The sequence below is a fragment of the Trichechus manatus genome, unplaced genomic scaffold (assembly GCF_000243295.1).
Source record: "Trichechus manatus latirostris isolate Lorelei unplaced genomic scaffold, TriManLat1.0 scaffold00044, whole genome shotgun sequence".
Lineage (NCBI taxonomy): Eukaryota > Metazoa > Chordata > Mammalia > Sirenia > Trichechidae > Trichechus > Trichechus manatus.
In genome coordinates this window covers 6179259-6200613 of record NW_004443980.1, presented here as the reverse complement: position 1 = coordinate 6200613, position 21355 = coordinate 6179259, and the positions used below count along the sequence as shown (strand labels likewise).

The following is a 21355-nucleotide window of genomic DNA, read 5'->3' as shown; positions in this document are numbered from 1 at the left end:
TGGAGCTGATGCGGAGGCAAAAATCAAACTCCTACAGGCTGAATATCAGTGAGGTGGGCCCTTCCAGTCTTACTTTTCCAAAATGGATGGTTATGTAATAAAACAGTCTCCTGCTGACTGACAGTGAGACTGTTTAGTGATGGAAGGCAAATGGGGATGGCATGCGTGGCAAGGCTGCCCAACACTAAACCAAACTGTACAGACAAAATTGAAAGAAATAGAAAACAGAAACTACTTACTTGTGAATAAAAATTTTGTCCATAGTCTTATCTCCTTGTGATGCAATATCATGAAAAACAAAACCAAAAACCAAACCTGTTGCCATCGAGTCGATTCCAATTCATAGCAACTCTACAGACAGAGTAGAACTGCCCCATAGGGTTTCCAAGGAACAGCTGGTGGATTCGAACAGCCGACCTTTTGGTTAGCAGCTGTAGCTCTTAACTGTGCCACCAGAGCTCCATGAATAACAAAGGCCCTTAGATTTCTTCAGACTGGAAAAAGAAGCGGACAGAAGCTAGCTGAAAAGGAGAACGACGACTGCCATAGCTTCAATCCTAAGAACATTCAGACAGTGGGCAAATCCTGGTGATCAAGGGCACATGGATTTATTATCTCAACTCTCTTCTGTACCATCACTGACACTCCTTCATGTCCCAGCTTTCTCATCTTCAAGCTGTCACTTTAGACAGCAACTTTTAAATTATTATCCCTTTATTTTCAATCAAACTTCAAACAAAAATGGATTTACCAACCTTTTACCTTTCTTCATTTCACATCATTGTTAGTTTGCTATTGAACCAATTTTGACTCATGGAGACAGAGTAGAACTGCTCCGTAGGGTTTTTAAGGCTGTGACCTTTCAGAAGATCGCCAGGTGTCTTCTGAGGCTCCTCCGGGTGGGTTCAAACTACCAACCTTTTTGCTAGTTGTCGAGGCCTCAACCATTTGTGCCACCCAGGGACTCCTCATTTTACATTGTGTGATGGTTAAGATTATGTGTCAACTTGGCTGGGCCATGATTCTCAGTGGTTTGGCAGTTGTATAACATTGTGATCACTTCCCTGTTGAGATTTGATATGTGATCGCCCCCATGATGGGATCTGCTGTGACTAGCCAACCAGTTGAAAGGGAGTTTCCCTTGGCATGTAGCCTGCATTGAATATAAGTGGACACCCTGGCAAGGCTTGGGGGCTTTTCGCTCGTACTGGATCCTGCAGCTGGCTCCTGTTCATCTGACCTCCAGTTCTTGGAACTTGAGCTAGCAGCTTACCTGCAGTCTTGCCTGCCAATCTTGGGATTCAACGATCTTCGCAGTCTGTGAGCAAAAGCCCTGCTCTCTGACCTGCCAATCTTGAGTTCGCCAGCCCCTGCGGCTACATGAATCGGGAGAAACCTCCATCCTGACATTCCAGCCTCTACAACCGCGTGAGCCATTTCCTTGATATAAATCTCTCTCTCTATATATATGCTTTACTGGTTTTGCTTCTCTAGAGAACTCAGTCTAGAACACATTGCAAACCTCTAAATCTTATTTGTTTTTTATTACTACATGTTAAATCACATAAATCTGAAAATTGATTTTACTACAGGACTTTTCTCACCCCTTTACGTTTCAATGGGACAAAAGAGTATTTTAGTTACAGCCCTCCACACTTAACCCACTGTCAGCTAACATTTTAAAACTGCTTTAAATAGAATGCTTCCTCAGACAGAAACAAAATACTAACATCTTCAATGTCCTTCTGGGGTTGAAGGTTGTTTTTTCCTTTGTTTTTGGTTTTTGTTTGGTTTCTCCCTTAACGTGTAGATTTTTAAAAATTTGTCTGCTACAAAGTGCCAGTAACAAGTAGTCTTAGTGTCTTGGGCTCTGCAACTGTAAATATGATGTAATAGTCACAGCTGGTTATATTCTATGTAGAAATTGGAGTAGTCTACATGGATCTACTCAATTTAGAGAATTCAAATGTTAAAGCAGGCTTTTTTTATATGAACCCGGTAGGGGTGTAGGGAAGGAACTATCAGCCATGCATAAAAACTATTTAAGAGTGTGTATACATGGAGGATGAGGTGTGTAAGCATCTACCAGCAACTCCATTCTCCATAATAATCTGACTTCCTCTCCCATCATTTCACTGTCATCATTCCTGCCAACATTAGTTGTATCAGTTCAATTCCAGCGGATACATTTTAGTCCTTACTTAACTTCTTAGCAGTATATGATACTATCAGTCACTCTATCCATGAAGTATTCTTTCCTGGACTCCCCTTGCCCTATATTCTTGTTGTTTTCCCTGATCCCGCAGGGTTTGGACACCAGCAGCCAAGGCACTCCTCCTCTCAGTGGTCCAAGCATCAGAGGACTTCTAAGCTCCTAGGTTCTGGTTCCTACCTCAGTCCCACCAGCTGCCAGTCTCTGAGTTAACATAGCATCGTTTGCTCTTTCAGCCTCCCATCATGAGTTGTGGTGGTTTTCAATTACATCCTCAAATGTTTTGGTACCTCTCCGTTCAAGAGGTGGAGCCTAATTTCCCTCCACATGTGGGCTAGACACAGAGACTCATTTCTAATGAACAGTGTGGCAGAGGTTGACAGTGTGATAAATACGGGCAATTAGGACACGAAACACAATGTGGTTTCCTCCTTGCTCCCATGGATCCCTTGCTCAGGGGGAAGCCCGCTGCCATGTCACAAGGACACTCAAGCAGCCTCTGGAGAGGCCACATGGTAAGGAACTGAGGCCTTTTGCCAACAGGCATGTGAGTGAGCCATCCAGCCCCATCAAGCCAGAACCACCCAGCTAAACTGCGCCCAAATTCCTAACCCACAGAAACTGAGATAAATGTTGTTTAAAACTCGTTAAGTTTTGGGGTAATTTGTTATACAATAGATATCTAAATCAGTATTATCAATTGCTTGTGTTCTGTTCTCTCTGAAATATCAAGTATTGTTTTTAATTCCTGACTTAAAAAAAACAAACAGTTGCTATTTAGTCTATTCCAACTTATGGTGACCCTGTATGTCTCACAGTAGGACTCTGCTCCCTAGGGTTTTCAATGGCCATGACCTTTTCGAAGTAGATCACTAGGCCTTTCTTCCAAGGTGCTTCTGGGTGGATTTGAACGGCCAACCTTTCAGTCAGTAGCCAAGCACTTAACCATTTGTGTCACCCAGGGACTCCTAATTCCTGACTAAACCAAAACCCACTGCCATCGAGTCGATTCCGACTCATGGCTACCCTACAGGACAGAGTAGAACTGCCCCATAGAGTTTCCAAGGAGTGTCTGGTAGATTCGAACTGCCGACCTTTTGGTTAGCAGCCATACCACTTAATCACTATGCCACCAGGATTTCCAATTCCTGACTAGATCTCAATTAATAATACAAATCCCAGCCTTCCCTTAACTAATCATTGCCTGGCATCCTTTGGAAAGAATTTAAAAAAATTTTTTTTAATTAAAAGTTAAAAGCTAGGACTTTTAATTATAACTGTATCATAATTTTAAATGGTTTATATCTCTGATTTGGTCTTTTAATGTATGGACAGGGAAGATACATAAGACAAGGTAAGATAAAACACAGAGATGTTATATATATATATATACACACACATATATATACACACACACACTTAGTTGGACTGAATATATGTTTTATATATTCTCTATATATAAGTCTCCCTCAGACAGGAAAATAGATAACTAAATAATTCTAATAAGGATAAGAAACGAGCTAAGGAAACTCAGGTACACTGAGATTAAGGAACTTGCCCAAACTCACGTGTCTAGAAAATGGTGAAGACAAGATTCAAACCAGGTGGTCTATCTCACAATCACTATGCTATGCTGCCTCTCATAGTATATACTCTGATCACACTTAAGAACATCAAAATAGGTAGAAGTTTTTTAATTCACCAGGAAGACTAAATACCCCACTGCTTGGGCGATATTACCTTCTATGGTATCACACGAAGGACAAGGTGTTTGTTTTCTTTAGAGAATGTACCTGATGGGATACACAAACAGCAGAATGCCAGTGAAATAACTGTAGGCAGCTTTATAATACATACTGGTCATACCCAAGTACACAGTCAGCTCTTCAGAGCTGTTCACTACAATGATGAACACATCCACTTCTGTTATGCTTACTTCAAAGGAAAGAAAAAAAAAACCACATTAATCCAAATCACATTTGGGAGATTTTTATTAACATAAATTGACATTCTTAATTTTGTCTGCCAAGTCCTTAGTAAATATGCCTTTATTTGATACAAACCTACAGGTGCTTCTTAATAATACCACAGAATCATGAAGACTTGCAGTTATCAATGTTTTGTAGTGATTAAAACAATGTTCAAATAATTAACAAGTTACTTCACTGAAATACATAAAAGAATATTCTGGGGAGTGTTTGAAAACTTTATAAATAGTGACTGATATAATTAGCTTGTTGTATTTGGTGATGAAGATAACAACTCTGTATATAAAACACTTTTAATACAGTACTCTACTAAAGAGGCTAGTTATTAGATATGTTTCTAAGACTAAAGAATAAAGCTTTATCTTCATATCTTATTTTATTCATAGGACTCTTATCAATGAAGAACTTTGCATCCAATATTAATACACAGGCATATCTCAAGCAACATTCTGTAGGAGAAGCAGAAAAGAAGGTTGCAACAAAAGAAACTATATAACTGCATCGTACATTCTTTATACAAACAGCTCATTCTGAACAGTGGAATTAAATGCAGACAAAATGCTTTTAAAAGTCTGTATGCCTGGATGGCAATTACAACCTCCACACACTAAAAAGAAAAGGAACAATAATACAGAACACAGTATTTTCAATGCGTATGGCACATTTAACACCTGCAGCCATCCACTGGGCTGTCAGATCAGAGGGGCAGCTGAAATTTCACATCCACCTGAGCTTGCTTGGCTAAGGTCACTATTTCAGAGAGCTTCACAACCTGCAAGGAAAAAACAAAGCACTTTCGTCTCTATTTTCACCAGAATGCAAAATCGGAACAATTGGGAAAATTAATGCACATTCAGTCTTTTTTCATTTAAAACATCTGGGCTATTGTGGCATTGTTGTAAACTACATCACGTTCTTACAAGCAAATGCAACACTAAGGACAGTCAGATGTGACACTCTTCATAACCTGTACTTCAATCCAATGCTTTATGCTATAGATGTACATGGACACGACAGATGGACATACACAAACATACGTATATATATTGCTGTTAGGTGCCTTCCAGTGACTCGTGGCAACCCAATGTGTGCAGAGTAAAACTGCTCCACAGTTTTCAATGGCTGTGATCTTTTGGAGTAGATCACCAGGCTGTCTTCCGAGCACCCATGGGTGGGTTTGAACAGCCAACCTTTCGGCTAGTAGTCAAGAGCTTAACTGTTTGCACCACCCAGGGACTCCTATCTCTCCCTCCTCCCCTCCCTCTCTCTTCCCCTCTCTTTCTTTCTACTTAAATTTTATTTATCTTAAAGACAGAAACAGTGAGCCTATTTTGTTGGCTATCCCAGAATGCAAAGCACAGTCCAAATATAAGTTTGGGTCTAGGAATGTAGTATTTTACTTTGTAAGTTAACAACTGTCATCCTGAATTTTAATGCCCTCTCTATAACCTGTCTGAGACTATCCACCTGATACCATATAAAATATACAAATTAGACATATCTAAAACAAAACAATAAATTCAGCTTCTCTCCTCCCCCAATACAGTAGTTAAGAGAAGGCTTTGGGGTTAAGCACCTTGGATTCAAATCCTAGCCTGATGCTTATAACATGTGATCTTGAATAAGCTAACTTACCTAGCCTCAGTTTCATCTATAAAATGAGAACTATATTCTATACTCATATCAAATGAGGTAATACTGAGCGTGGAGTTTAACCTGGGCACTGACAACATCACCGTTAGGCAGGGGGACACAGCCATCCTCAGGCTGTTACATCTGTTCAGTCAGAGGTGGTGGTTCAAGACAGCAGTGTAGTCAGATGCCTCATAACGTCCCTCTTACAACAAAGACCCGAGAAAACAACTGAATCGGATATAGATGACAACTTTGGAACCCTGAACATCAAAGGCAAGGCTGAAGAATCGGATTAAGTGCCAAATGGAAGGAGAGACTATACAAAAGCAACAGACAAGGAGAATTACAGCATTGGCGCCTACCAGCCAAACCCGCACAGTGCGGCCATACTGAAACAAAGAAAGTGACATTCGTAACCAAAGCCCCCATCACCTGGCGCAGCCAAGCAGGAAAGACCCTGCACCCATGTCCTGAGACAGACAGGAGGGCTTCCCACGCTGTGGAGGTTAAGAGCACTCACCCACAGTGCCCTCCAAGACTCCCATGCTGGAGACCTGTGGACCTGCGACATTCCCTCACCACCCCCGTATGTGACTGCAGTCCGCTCTGCCACCAGTGCCAGGGGTCTGTGGAATGGCAGTGCCCACTTCTCCACCTAGCCACCCATGCCAGGGGCCCATTAACTGGTGGCGTACCCTCTTCCACCCACTCAGCCACACTGGAAGCCTGTGATCTGGAGGCGCCTGCTTCTCCCCTCAGCCACCTAAGCTGGGAGCCGGTGTACAGGCAGTGACCCCTCTTCTGCCTACCCACCCATGCCAGGAGTCTGTGGTCCGGTGAAGCCTACACCTAAGCCCAGCCCCCCAGGCTAGGACCTGCAGTCCAGCAGCACCCACTTCTCTGCCTGGCTGCCAGCGCCCCAGGTACCAGCTGCACCCCCCTCTTCCACCCAGCCAACTGCGCCAGGGGCCCGAGGACTGGCAGCGCCTGCTCCTACACCCAGCCATCCACACTGAAGGTACTATGACCGGCAGCACCAATGCTCCTCTCAGCCACTGAGGCAGGAGCCTGCAGAACAGAGGCGCCTGCTCCTACACTCAGCCACCTGTGCAGGGGGCCTACAGACCAGCGACACCTCCTACTCCCTCCAGCCGCCTGTGCCAGGGGCCCAAGGGCGAACGGCACACCCTCCCCCGTGTTGTGCTCTAGTGGACAGAGGCACGCCCTCCTAGCAGGCACCTGTGGACTGGCAACATCCTTCCTGCCTCACCCCTCCCTGCACCGCCCCACAACCAGAGGCTTGTGCCCGCTCCAACCACCCCCGTGCCGCCCTGCTCGCCTGGGACCATCAGTAACAGTTTCCGTACCACCCACTTGCTGACCAACCACCCAGACACCCTCCCCAACCACCCAGCACCCAAACCAGCAACCAGTGAGAATACTCCCTGTACCCTCGACCAAGTGACCAGCCGGACAGACACATCACCTCACCAGCAACGCCAGCTACATCCTCAGCTGCCCCACAACACCAGCAAACAGACTGTGCTCACATACCCTACTGCTGCCCCACCACCTGAGACTGGTGGTGTGAGCTCCAGTCTGGCCAGACTAGCGGCCAGAGTAGCACACACGCACTGTCTACTTGGATATACCAAAACAAAACAAAAAATCAGGATGCAGCAGACAAACATACAATAAATAAGTAAATATACTAACACTTTAATGCCTCGGAGACAAAAGACAGTTATCAAATCACATAAAGAAGCAGGGACAAGATGGCTCCAGCAAATGACCAAAATAAAGAACCAGAAAACCTTCCGAAGGAAGAAACAGTAATGAAACTACCTCATAAGGAATTCAAAAGAGTAAATACATAGGATTCTCCAAGATATCAGAAAGGGATCAAGGAAAACACAGACAAAACCATGGAAAACACAAATTATTAACAGAATTCAGGAAAACAACACAAGAATGAAGTGACAAAATAAAGACAATTAGAAACCATACAAAAACAGCAACTATAAATCCAAAAGATTAACAATAATACATCACAAATAGACAACTCAGTAAGACATAGGAGCAGAATGGAATCAATGGAATACAGAATCTGTGAAATAGAGGACAAATCCCTTGACACCAATTTGTTTGAGGAAAAATTAGAAAAAAGATGAAGAAAAATAAAGCCCAAGAATTATGTGGAACAATATCAAGAGGAAAAATTTATGCATAATCAGAATTCCAGAACAGGGGGAGAAAAAAAAAAAAAAAAAAAACACAGACAGAACTGTTGAACATTTGCTAGCAGAAAACGTCCCTAATATTATGAACCCATTGCCATCGAGTCAATTCTGACTCCTAGATGGGAAGAAATCCATCCAAAAAGCTGAATGAACACCATACGGGACAGACTCCAAAAGGAAGTCACCAAGACATAACTGGCCAAAATCAAAGACAAGAAAGAATCCTGAAAGCAGCTCAGGAAAAACGAAGTCACCTACAAAGGGAACCAATAAGGCTAAGTTCTGATTACTTCGCAGAAACAATGCAGGCAAGAAAGCAATGGGATGACATATATAAAACCATGAAAGAAAAAAACTGTCAGCCAAGAAGTATATATCCAGCAAAACTGTCTCTCAAATACAATGGCAAAATTAGGACATTTCCAGATAAACAGAAGTTAAGGAAATTTGTAAAAACCAGACCAACCTTAAAAGAAATATTAAAGGGACTCCTTTGGACAGAGAAGCAATAAAATCAGACAATCTGTGATTAGGACACAGGACATCATCAGCCAGATACCAACCCAAATAAGAACTCCCAAAAATAAAACAAAGCTAAAAGACTGACAACCGGGAACCAGAGATGTCAATCTATAAATGACAACAATGTCAAAACAAAAAGGGGGAGTAAATGGAGTAGTTAGAGAACTTTCATATGGAGAGGAAGTCAAGGCAATATCAAGAAATAAAAGACTGCTTTAAGCTTAGGAAGATAAAGGTAAATTTCAAGGTAAGAACAAAGAAAGTTAACAAACCTACTCATCAAAATAAAAAAGAAGAAAAACATAAAGATGCGTAAACACAAAATCAAGAACAATGAAAGAAATGAAAAGAAAATCCACAAACAAAAGGAACTCAGCACAGAAAATCAAGTGGAACAAGGAGTCCATCAACATCACAAAAAAGCACAACAAAATGTCAACAGTAAATTCATACCTATTGATAATCACATTGAATGTAAATGGCTTAAATGCACCAGTAAAGAGACAGAGAGTAGAAGAACGGATTTAAAAAACACGACCCATCAATGTCCTGTCTACAAGAGACACAGCTTACAACAAAGACATAAACTAAAAAAGGGTGAAAACAACATATGAAGCAAAAAATAACCAAAAAAGAAAAAGAATGTCAATATTAATCTCTCATAGAATAGGCTTTAAGACAAAATCCAACACAAATGATAAGGAAGGACACTACACAATGATTAAAGGGTCAATCCACCAAGAGGACATAATCATAATAAATACATATGCACCCAATGACAGGGCTCCAAAATACATGAAATGAACTAAACCAGCATTGAAAAGGGAAATAAACAGTTTCACAATAACAGTAGGAGGCTTCAACACATCACTTTCAGTGAAGGACATAAAGCTATAAAGAAACTCAACAAAGATACAGAAGATCTAAATGTCACAATTAACCAACTTGATCTCACAGACACATACAGACCACTCCACCAAACAGCAGCAAAGTATACATTCCTTTCCAACGCACATGGATCATTCTCCAGAACAGACTACAGTTTAGGCCATAAACCAAGCCTCAAAAAAATCCAAAACATCGAAATAATACAAAGCATTTTCTCTGATCACAACACTATAAAGTTGAAATCAATAACAGGAAGAGAAAGGGAAAAAAATCAAATACATGGAAACTGAATAATGCCTTGCTTAAAAAACACTGGGTAATAGAAGAAATCAAAGATGGAATCAGAAAATTCCTAGAATCAAACTAGAATGAAAACACAACATTCCAAAAACAGTGCTCAGAGGTCAATTTATAGAAATAAATGTACACACCAAAAAAGAAAGGCCAAAATCAAAACGTTAGCCCAGAACTCAAAAAAACAGAAAGAGAACAGCAAAAGAAGTCCATGGGTACCAGAAGAAAGGAAATAAAGATTAGAGTGGAAATAAATGAAACAGAAAAACAAGAGAAAGAATCAATAAGACCAGAAGTTGGTTCTTTGAAAGGATTGATAAAATTGACAAACCAATAGCCAAATTAACAAAAGAAAAGCAGAAAAAAAAGCAAATAACCCAAATAAGAAATGAGATGGGGGACATTACAACCGAATGAACTGAAATAAAAAGGATCATAACAGAATTCTATAAAAAATTATACTTCAACATATTTGAGAACCTAGAAGAAATGGACAAATTTCTAAAAACACACTACCTACCTAAACTAACACAAACTGAGGTAGAAAAACTGAACAGATCTATAACAAAAGAAGACGTAAGAGGTAAAAAAAAAACAAAAACAAAAAACTCCCAACAAAAAGTGCTGGCCCAGCCAGCTTCAGTGGAGAATTCTATCAAACATTTAGAGAAGAGCTCACACCAATACTACTCAAACTATTTCAGAGCTTAGAAAAGGAAGGAATACTCCCAAATTCATTCTATGAAGCCAGAATGACCCTGATACCAAAACCAGGCAAAGACACACAATAAAATTACAGACCAATATGCCTCATGAATATAGATGAAAAAATTATCGACAAAATTCTAGCCAATAGATTTCGACAGCATATCAAAAAAATAATATATCATGACCAGGTGGGATTCATACCAGGTATGCAAGGATGGTTCAACATTAGAAAATCAATCAACATAATCAACCACATATATAAAACAAAAGAAAAGAATCGTATGATCATATCAGTCGAAGCAGAAAAGGTATTTGAAAAGGTCCTAACACTCATTTCTGATAAACATGGCAGAGTCGTTAAGTGCTGTGGCTGTTAACCAAAAGGTCAGCAGTTCAAATCCACCAGCTGCTCCTTGGAAACTCTATAGGGCGGTTCAAACTCGGTCCTATAGGGTCGCTATGAGTCAGAATAAACTCCACAGCAATGGTTTTTTTTTTTTAATGATCCAGCAATCCCACTCCTGGTAGATACCCTAAAGAAATAAGAGCTGTGACATGAATAGACATATGCTCACCCATGTTTGTTGCAGCATTATTCACAATAGCAAAAAGATGGAAACAACTTAAGTGCTCATCAATGGATGGATAAACTATGGTACCTACACACAATGGAATACTACACGATAACGACTAATCTGCAAAATATCTCACAACATGGATGAATTTGGAGGACATTATGCTGAGTGAAATAAGTCAATCACAAAAGGACAAATATTGTTATGAGAGCACTATTATAAAAAAACAAGAAAAGATTTACACACAGAAGAAAAAAACATTCTTTGATGGTTACCAGGGATAGGATGGGGAGGGAGAGAAAATTACTAAGTAGATAGAATACACGTGTTAATATTGGTGAAGAGAAAGGCAATACGCACTATCGGGGAAGTTAGCACAACATAACCAAGGCAAAGGAAGACACCGAGAGGCATGCAAGAATAAAGGGCAACTATGGTAATTACTATAACATAGACAATCCTGCAATAACAGAATTAACAAGCAATAACTTACGAATGGATACACAAGTAGATAGATATACTAAAGAGGTGTGGGTGGGTGTAAGGGAGCACACTCACCTGCAGATATAAGTCTGGCTGTGGATATTTCTACATACATAATTGTAGGTGCTGCATGTACATTAATATGGACAACAGAGCACACAAGAGGCAGAGTCATGGAAACTTCTTAGATATAACCAAAAACCCTGCAGGATAAAGTTCCAAGGCTTAAAGGAGAAGGACCATAGACTCAGGGGACATCTATGTCAATTGGCACAACGTAGTTCATAAAGACAATGTTCTGCATCCTACTTTGGTGAGTAGCGTCTGGGTCTTAAAAGCTTGCAAGCAACCATCTAAGATATGACTATTGCTCTATTCCCATCTGGAGCAAAGGAGAGTGAAGAAAATAAAAGACTCAAGGGAGCACTCAGTCCAAAGGACTAATGGACCACATGAACCACAGCCTCCACCAGCATAAGCCCAGAAGAACTAGATGACACCCGGCTACCACTACCAACCACTCAGGCTGGGATCACAACACAGCATCCCAGACAGAGCAGGAAAAAAACGTAGAACAAAAAATCAAATTCACAAAACGACCAGACTTACTGGTCTGACAGACTGGAGGAACCGCTGCGACTACAGTCCTAACCTGGAACTGAAGACTTTACCGGAGACCGTCTTTCAGCAAAACAATAGACAGGCCCATAAAATAAACAATAACACACAAGAGGAACGTGTTCCTTAGAACAATCAATTATATGAGATCAAAAGGACAACATTTGCCCAAAAGCATGAAGGGGTAGAAAATCCAAATGAAAGGAAATGAGGAACCCAGGGCAGAAACGTGGAGAGTGCTGACACATTGCAGGAAGTGCAATCAACGTCATGGAACACTTTATTTACAAACTATAGAATGGGAAACTAATTTGCTCTGTAAATTTTCACCTAAAGCACAATAAAAAATTAAATAAATAAATGAGGTAATACTTGAAGAAAAATGCTTAGCTGTAAATACTCAATAAATAGCAGCAGTTGCTAATATCATTACATTTATTAGTATTATTGTCATTACTTCCATAATCTCCCAGTCAGCAGAAAAACACTACAGTCACTTTAACTGTTCATTTTTATCTCTCGTGATCAAGGTCCTACGGATCTCCTTCTTTTCCATGCCCACCAAATTTTTCTTAACTTAGGCCTTCGCCACAAATGAGGATATTTTCAGAGAGGAGCTATAACCATTTCATTACCTTCTCCTCACCTCCTATCTAATTATTGCACTAAAATGGACTCATACTATCCAACACTCTTTTCCCTTCTCCAATTTATCCCATACCTCAAAAAAATAAAACAAAAACAGTTTTCTGAAGCACTTTCTCCCTGCCATTCCCCTGCTCAGAAGTCTTTAATTTAAACTTACGATTGAGTTTAAATTCCTGTCTCTAAAATGTAGCTGAATTTTATTTGTTAGTAGGTACTTTCCCAAAGAAGGATATAGGAACTTTATTATTCTTGTGAAGTGACATCACATTAATCCAGCAAATCTCAAGAGCCTATTACTGATTAAACAATATAGACTCAAAGAGTATTCCAGTATAAGTCTAGAAACTTAGGTGGAAGACAATCAAAAGTTCTCATTCAGAAACATCTCTATATCTACTATGAAGTGTGCATCAGGATATATTGTTCAGTAAAAGAAGCTACTTGGTAAAGTATATGCTACCATTCATCTAACAAGGGAAAGGAAGAGGGATAGATACACACACACACATACTATTTGCTTATGTTAAAAAAAAAGAAAAAAAAGTGGAAGGATAAACCAAAACTTCTTTTAAAAAAAAACTAGTTATCTATGGGGAAAGAGGAAACAGAAATAGGTATAAAAGCTAGAGTCTCTGAATATACCTTGTTTCATAGTTTTGAAACTACATAAACATTATATAATATATACCAGAAATAGGTTTTTTTTTTTTTAAATAAAGCAATCCCTTAAAATTAAAAAAAAAAAAAGGCTAATGAAAACTATGTATCAATCTGGGGCAGAACACACAGAGAATTATTTCACATGGACTTTAAAATCCAGTAAATTGTGGCAAATATCCTAAAGACAGAAAGAACTGCACATACAAATATTAAGCTGTTTTCAGAAATCATATTGTTGGTTATTACTGTAAAATCGTTCTGTCTATATACTGAGAGACAAAGCAAATGTATAGATATGTCAGTGTGGCATGAGAGAAACGGAAACAAATATAAGAAAAAACTGTACTCCTGGATTTGCATTGGAAATGTCAGTATGAACTCGTGTATTTATCTCTTAAAAAAAGTACATACATAGTTTTCTAGATTTTCCACTAAAAAAGCCTAGAAACAATGAGCAACTCAGTAGACATGAGTACCCTTAGAGCCCAAATTGTGGTCTCTAAATACCACTGGCTGATTCCAGGTCTGGGCCAAGAAATGTAAAGACAAGCCTGAAACATCTCATCCTACCAGAAAGCATACCAGAGGACATGTCAGAAGGACTCAGGAGTCAACTGGAAGAGGTTCCCACTGACCAAAGTTGGGACAATTTGAGCAACAATGACTGAAATTAATTGAACCACATTAAATATATTTGAATCCATGAGTTCAGAAAAGCATGTATGCTTGTGCACGCACACACGCACACACACATACACACCTGAAAACAAAGAAGTTTTGGTCAGCTTTGCAGGATACAGGAGAACAAACTCATTATTTTGAAAACGGAAAATAAAGATAAACAAGCAACTCATTATGTTGCTTTTCCTATGCAAAATGTTATTCATGGTAGCCAATAGTTGATATAGGAACTTGTACTTTTTAGAAATATTCCATATAATAAGTGAAGAATGAGAGAATTAAAATATCAATCACTTTGCCGGACACCCTTTTAGCTCAGTGATGAAGTCACTCCTGAGGTTCACTCTTCAGCCAAAGATTAGACAGGCCCATAAAACAAAATGAGACTAATGGGGCACAACAGCCCACGGACAAGGACTAGAAGGCAGGAGGGGACACGAAAGCTGGTAATAGGGAATCCAAGGTCGAGAAGGGAGAGTGTTGACATGTTGTGGGGTTGTTAACCAATGTCTTAAAACAATATGTGTACTAACTGTTTAATGAGAAACTATTGGTTCTGTAAACCTTCATCTAAAGTACAATTAAAAAATAAAAGAATATCAACCACTTTGCAACCATAAATGAAATAATGGACCTAAGCTATGTTTGTCAATCATTACTAATACCACAAAAAGAGAAACAATCTGACATTATATATAATGTTATACACAGGATCATCACCTTGGTTCTTTTTCCAACAAACTGCAGAAAAAATAAAAAGCAATGGGGAACTAAAGATTAAGAGACATAATAACCAAATGAAATGTACAAACTTATTCTGATCTTAATTCTAGCAAACAACCTAGACAAAAAATATTTGAAAGTATCAGGGAAATTTCAACACTGACTCAATTCTCTTAATAAAACATAAGCATTATTCCACCTAAAACAGTAATTCTTTTATATAATTATCAGTATCTTTTATATTTTATAGAAATACGATGACATGTATAAAATGATACAATGTCTGAGATCTGCTTCAAAATAATCAGAGGCAAAGGAATAAGTCACTAAGAATACAAATGGAACATGACTAGGCAAGAGTTGATCATTATTTAAGATGGGTGACAGGCATAGGGGGTTCATTATATTCATAATATTCAGCTGAAGCACTAATTATTAGCAATATCAGCTGGTTCACTTGAGAATCTAAGTGTTTATAAATCCTTTATACACTTTGCAAATTTGTTCTTTGATAAACATAACCTGCTTACCATTTTAGCAGCTTCATCCAAATCATCACAAGCAAGAATTTTCAGTCCACTGTCTGTTATTAGTGCCTTAGCATCATCAACTCGTGTACCTGAAAATGATTTATGCAATATAAAGGTGTTTGAACAATATACACAAAATCATTTAAACTGTTTACCACAACATACTCTAAGTATGAAATTTCAACCTAGGAGTACTTTCATCACTTAATAGAAATGCTTCTAAACCAACGAAAATACTGTAAAAGCCCTGAGTTACCTCATAAAATATATTGTCATATAATATCCCTGGTAACTCAGACAAGTCAGAATTTGAGACAAACCACTACAAATAAAGGATGTATCAAATTATCGTAAGCAAAACTATAACATTTTTCCCCAATGTCAGAAAATGTTAAAAACCCCATCATTTTTAATTTTTTCCCATTTATAATACTTTCATGAAAAAAATACAGCTTCAAAAAGAAACATATATGACACAGCTGTTTGAAAACTGTATTTTAAATGAACTGAATTCTTTGGAATTATAAACTTTTAAGCAATTGTAAGCTACCTTCTACACTCACCTTGTAACCGTACCACAATAGGTATTTTAATTTCCAAATCCTTGACTGCCATGACTATACCCTGTGCAATAACATCACACCGCATGATTCCTCCAAAAATGTTGACCAGAATAGCCTGTACCTGGGAATAAAGAGTTTTTGGTAGATTAAAGTTTAAAAGGAATGAGTATTCGTCTTTCCTTCCCAAGAAAATACTAGTATCTGTGCCTTACGATAAAAATTAATTCCACAGAAACATTTTCAGACCAAACTGCTGAACCCTCTCTAGCTCCCACCATTGATGTTTGTGTAGTCCACCATCCACCAGAACTTATCTCTACTTTCTTGGGTAATTCCACCACCTGGCTCACATTCTCTCCTCTGTTTACCCATATCAACAAGACCTCCTCAATTCCATTCACTTGTTTCCTATTAAACATAGCTATTCACCAACATGGCTCTAACTTAGATCATGTTATAAGAAAATGTCACACACAGTATCTCCAATTTAGTGTTCATTATCTGTTCTCTCTTCATTTATCCCCATCAACACAACCAACTTTTCACACAAAGCAGTCCCTCTAAATCACTCAGCTTCTTCTATATGCCCACTGCTGGCTACACTTCAATCCAAACCTAAGGGCCTATTTGGGTGAGCATTTTTTTACCATCACACTGATAATTCTGAATCACTGTTTTCTATCCTTTCCATAAAAAAAAAAAAAAAAAAAAAATCATTTTTTTAAAGAGACTTAGTTCCTTCAGCTACACCAGAGCTTCTCAACCAGTAAGATACAAATGAGTCACAGATACACCAAGCTATTGCTTCCCTCAACCCTTAGGGAAGCTAGGAAGGTTCTGAGACCGCTGGCACCCCTGGACTCTGACAACAAACAACTTTCTCCATCTACCTCCAATGCCCTATTCAAATATCTTCCATGAATGTCATGACATGAAAAAGGTTGAGACACACTGAGCTATACCACTCATTCCTTATATTTACTACTACTGGGGATCTAGAGCTCACACTGGGTTAGAATTCCAGTGGACTTTGGCACCTGACTCTCTTATCTCTTTCCCTCCCTTGCTCCTTCCTTCCAACTTCATTCTGGATGGCTTCCATATTCACCACAAAATGTCACCTAACAATTTAGCTTTAAAGGTCATGGATCTCTACCATGCTACTTTTTCCTCCAGTCCATTTCAACTAATGACTTCCAGGGACAAACATTCGACTTGCCCAGAATGAATGTTCCTAGAATATCAGAAGTGCAAATCCCACTCTCTGCTCAACCTCTTCTCCTTTCACCTTTAACTCCTTCCACCCCGAACTCCACCAAACTCAATCTTTTCTTCTTAAAGTTTCTAGTTCCTCAACCCCTTTCTAATCTTCCCAGTCTATCAGCTCCCAACTGATCTGACTTTCTTCATTATAAAGCCTGGAGCCTATGGCTGAGCAATGCAATGACACTGTCACCTGCATGCTCAATTCTCTCACATCCATCCCTCTGCTATCCCAGTTCAAATAAAGCATCTTTGGATGATCCCAGCCAATTATTTTATCCATTCTAACTTCAAGGAAAAGGGAAAAAAAAACTAAAATACTAGCACAACCTGCAGAGCGGTACAATGCAACGTTTCATCAGCAATCTTTTTCTTAGCAGTCTGCCTCATACTTTTAACTCTCTTCTTAAGCCTCCTATCTCACTTCAAGCTCTATAACTTTCAGCACATGATCAGGCCTCACATTTCACCAAAAAAAGAAATATAAGGCAGGATCTCCACCAATCTTCCTTTCCACTTCTAAACATATTTATCCAATAATATCTCAAGGAAGAAGAGACTGCCTCTCCAAAGCTAACCTCCCCTCCTAGTTAATCATGGTGACCCCATGTGTCAGAGTAGAACACGTGAGTGGAGTTTTCAATGGCTGATTTTCAGAAGCAGATAACCAGGACTTTCTTCCGAGGTGCCTCTGGATGGACTCAAACTTCCAACCTTTCAGTTAGCAGTTGAGCAGACTAACTGCACCACCCAGGGACACTACTCTTAATAAGGTTCCCAATTATCTGTATTTCACTCCTGATTACACCTGAACCCCCCGACAGCACTGACGTTGTAGTCCATCCCCTTACTGTTAAAATCTCTTCTCTCTGGCCTTCCATGTCATCACTCTCCTGATGTTCTCCTGTCTGTCAGTTTGCTCTCACTCCCTCTCCCTGGCTGCCTTCTCCATTCAACCCTCCATCCTGAGGGCCAGGCTCCATTCTTAGTTTCCTCATCTCACTCTCATGGGTCATCTCACCAACTCCTAAGACTTCACCTTCTCTCAATATGCTTAGGATTCTCAAATCTACGTCCAATTGCTAGAGTAAGTACAATATCTTTACAGCCAACCCTCTGCTAGACATAGTCACCACACTCTAAACTTAACACATTCATTCAAAAATACCTATCCCTCTACTTTGCCTCCTATAGCATCTTAAGTAATAAATGTTTATTAATAACCATTGTATGTACTGGGCATTATGCCAGCCACTGAAAGAGGCAACAATGAGTAAGACATAACACCTACCAACATCTTCATTTGGTTTGCACTCAGCTACTAACCTAAAGGTTGGCAGTTCTAACCTACCCAGCAGCAGTGCAGAAGAAAGGCCTGACAATCTGCTTCTGTAAAGATTAGAGCCAAGAAAACCCTATGGAGCAGTTCTACTCTGTAACGCATGAGGTGGCTATGAATCAGAACTGACTTGATCACAATAGGTTGGGTTTTTCATAATACTTCCAGGAATTTTTTCCATAGGAATGGCTCCCATGCCAAATCACTACCATTTATAATATCATTTAATAGCAGTGGTGGTTTAGTGGTAGAATTATTGCCTTCCATGTGGGAGACACAGTTTGAATCCTGGCCAACGTATCTCATGCGCAGACACCACCCATCTGTCAGTGGAGGTGTACGTACTACTATAATGCTGAACGGGTTTCAGTGAAGCTTTCAGACTCAGACAGACTAGGAAGAAAGGCCTGGCCATCTACTTCCCAAAAATCAGCCAATGAAAACCCAATGGATCACGACAGTCCAACCCCATTTGGCATGGGTTCGCCATGGGTCAGCTGCCCTGATGGCCTCTAACAATAATACCGTCTAATATTCTTTCACTGTGTTTTCTGAATAACAATGCACAACCTTATCTTTTCTTCTAGTTAACTTTTATTGCATTGATTTTAGCCTCTCTTTCCAAACTATTGAGATGTTTTGAATTTTAATGTTCAACTAGCACAATGACCACATCTACTAATTAATCAAGCTACTTCCCACTATTCAAATTCTAAAACATTAAGTCTTACCCTTACCTTTTTATCTGAAGTGATAAGCTTAAATGCTTCTGTTACTTGAAGGACTGTGGCACCACCACCAACATCAAGAAAATTGGCTGGCGTCCCTCCATGAAGTTTTATTATATCCATCGTGGCCATAGCCAAACCAGCACCATTTACTATCAAGAGAGGAAAATGATTTGTATAAGCAACAAGCACAGAGAAAATAAATTATGCTTAGCCAATCCAACTCAGATTATAAAACCACATGATACCCAGGCAGCCTATATTTCCATCTAGGCCAATGTAGTTGAGATTTGCTTCAGTTGCAGCTTTGTCCCTTTCATCTTCCTGGGTCCAGTCCTGTAGGTCAAAGATCTTCTTCTGGCGATAGGCTGAATTACTATCAAAATTGATTTTAGCATCCATACATAGCACTTTGAAGGGAAAAAAAGAAAGTGATCTTAATTTCAAGATAGTGACAATAAACTATTCAACATTCTTTAGATTACAGGAAAAACACATTTTAATTTTGTTACTTATTAAAAGTATTTCAATTTATGCTCACAATGAATTCAAACTGTTTCATGAAAAAGAAAATTTGGGAATCAAAACCATCCCAGCAAAGTTACTGGTTCTACATCCACCCTAAGCAACAGATAAAGAAGAAGAAAAAAAACTCAAAAACATTTCAAAAAAATTTTTTTTAATTACCAAGAATTAAATGTCCATGCTGCCAGCCTACCATTCACTTGTGTTCTAGATTCTATCCTCCTCACCTATTCAAAGACTTCATTCCAGCAATTTTGTCTTTCCTGTATTATAAATCTCCCCCTCTCTGTTGGTTAAATCCCTCTGGCTTGTAAAAATGCTTTCTCCTACCTTCAAAACAAAAAAGGAAAGAAAGAAAAAAAACTTTTCACCCCATATTCCCCTTACACTCTGCTTCCTATACAGTAAAACTCCTTGTCTGTTTAAACCAGGGGTCCGCAAACTATGGCACGTGGGCCAAATTCAGCCTGTGCCTACTTCTGTACAGCCTATGAGCTAAAAATGGTTTTTATGTTTTTAAGGAGTTGTGAAGAAAGAATAAAAGAGAAGGAAAAAGAAGAACAAGATAGAAAGGCAAGCAGCAGCAGCATCAGGACCAAATGCGGCCCACAAAGCCTGTGTTTATTATCTGCCAATCTCTGGTTTAAACTTACTGCATCCCATTCTCTCCTGTCATTCTCTCTTGAGCCCACTCTAACCAGGCTTTACCCTCAGCACTCTATCAAGAGGGCTCTATGGAAGTCACCAATGACACCCGCATTGCAAAGACCAAAAGTCAGTTCTCAAACTCTATCTTACTTGACCAGTCAGCAGCATTTGACATAGCTGATCAGCCTCTCTTTCTTGAAATTCTTCCTTTGCTTGGGATTTAGAAAACCACATTCATGTGGGTTTTCTCCTACCTCTCCAGCAATTCCTCTCCAGTCTCCTTGTTGGAACGCCCCCAGAGATGAGTCGTTAGATCTGGTCTCTCTTCTGTCTATACCCACTCAGTTGGTGATCTCCTCCTCTAGGCTCATGGCTTTAAAGACTACTCTGTACTGATGGTTACCAAATTTATATTCTCAACCTAGATCTCTCCCCTCTGCTACAGATTTGTATATCCCTTTGCCTTCTCAGCACCTCCATGTGGACATCTAACAGACATCTCAAAGTTTTAAGTCAAAAACTGAGCTCCTTATATTCTCCCTCCTCTCAGAATCTTTCCCATCTCAGTAAATGGCAGCTCTATTCTAGTTGCTCAGACTTAAAAACTTAAGATTTATCCTTGGCTTCTCTCCTCTCACACCTAATAACTAATACATCAGCAAATCTTGTTGGTTCTTCTTTCAAAATATATCTAGAGACTAATTGTCCACAGCTACCAAGGCCTCCACCGGACTGAGTCCAGTACAGCTAGATGGTGCCCGGCTATCACCACTGACTGCTCTGACCAGGATCACAACAGAGGGCTCTGGACAGAGCTGGAGACAGATGTAGAGCATAATTCTAACTCACAAAAAAAAGACCAGATTTACTGGCCTAAAGGAGAC

At 39.5% G+C, this 21355-nt stretch overlaps 1 protein-coding gene across 2 annotated transcripts in view; it reads right to left on the bottom strand.

The window, feature by feature from the left end:
- Positions 1–4185: 4185 nt before the first annotated feature.
- SUCLA2 (succinate-CoA ligase ADP-forming subunit beta) overlaps positions 4186–21355 on the bottom strand; it is a 51900-nt gene continuing 34730 nt past the window's right edge. The window contains exons 7-11 of one of the 2 annotated variants that reach the window (XM_004376584.3): positions 19547–19708; positions 19308–19450; positions 15969–16089; positions 15406–15494; positions 4186–4972 (exon numbers count right to left, since the gene is read on the bottom strand). In XM_004376584.3, the coding sequence (XP_004376641.1) occupies positions 4898–4972; positions 15406–15494; positions 15969–16089; positions 19308–19450; positions 19547–19708 (590 nt within the window). In that variant the 3' untranslated portion in view covers positions 4186–4897. The remainder of the gene's footprint in view (positions 4973–15405; positions 15495–15968; positions 16090–19307; positions 19451–19546; positions 19709–21355) is intronic. The other variant, XM_023731576.1, reaches the window with a different exon arrangement.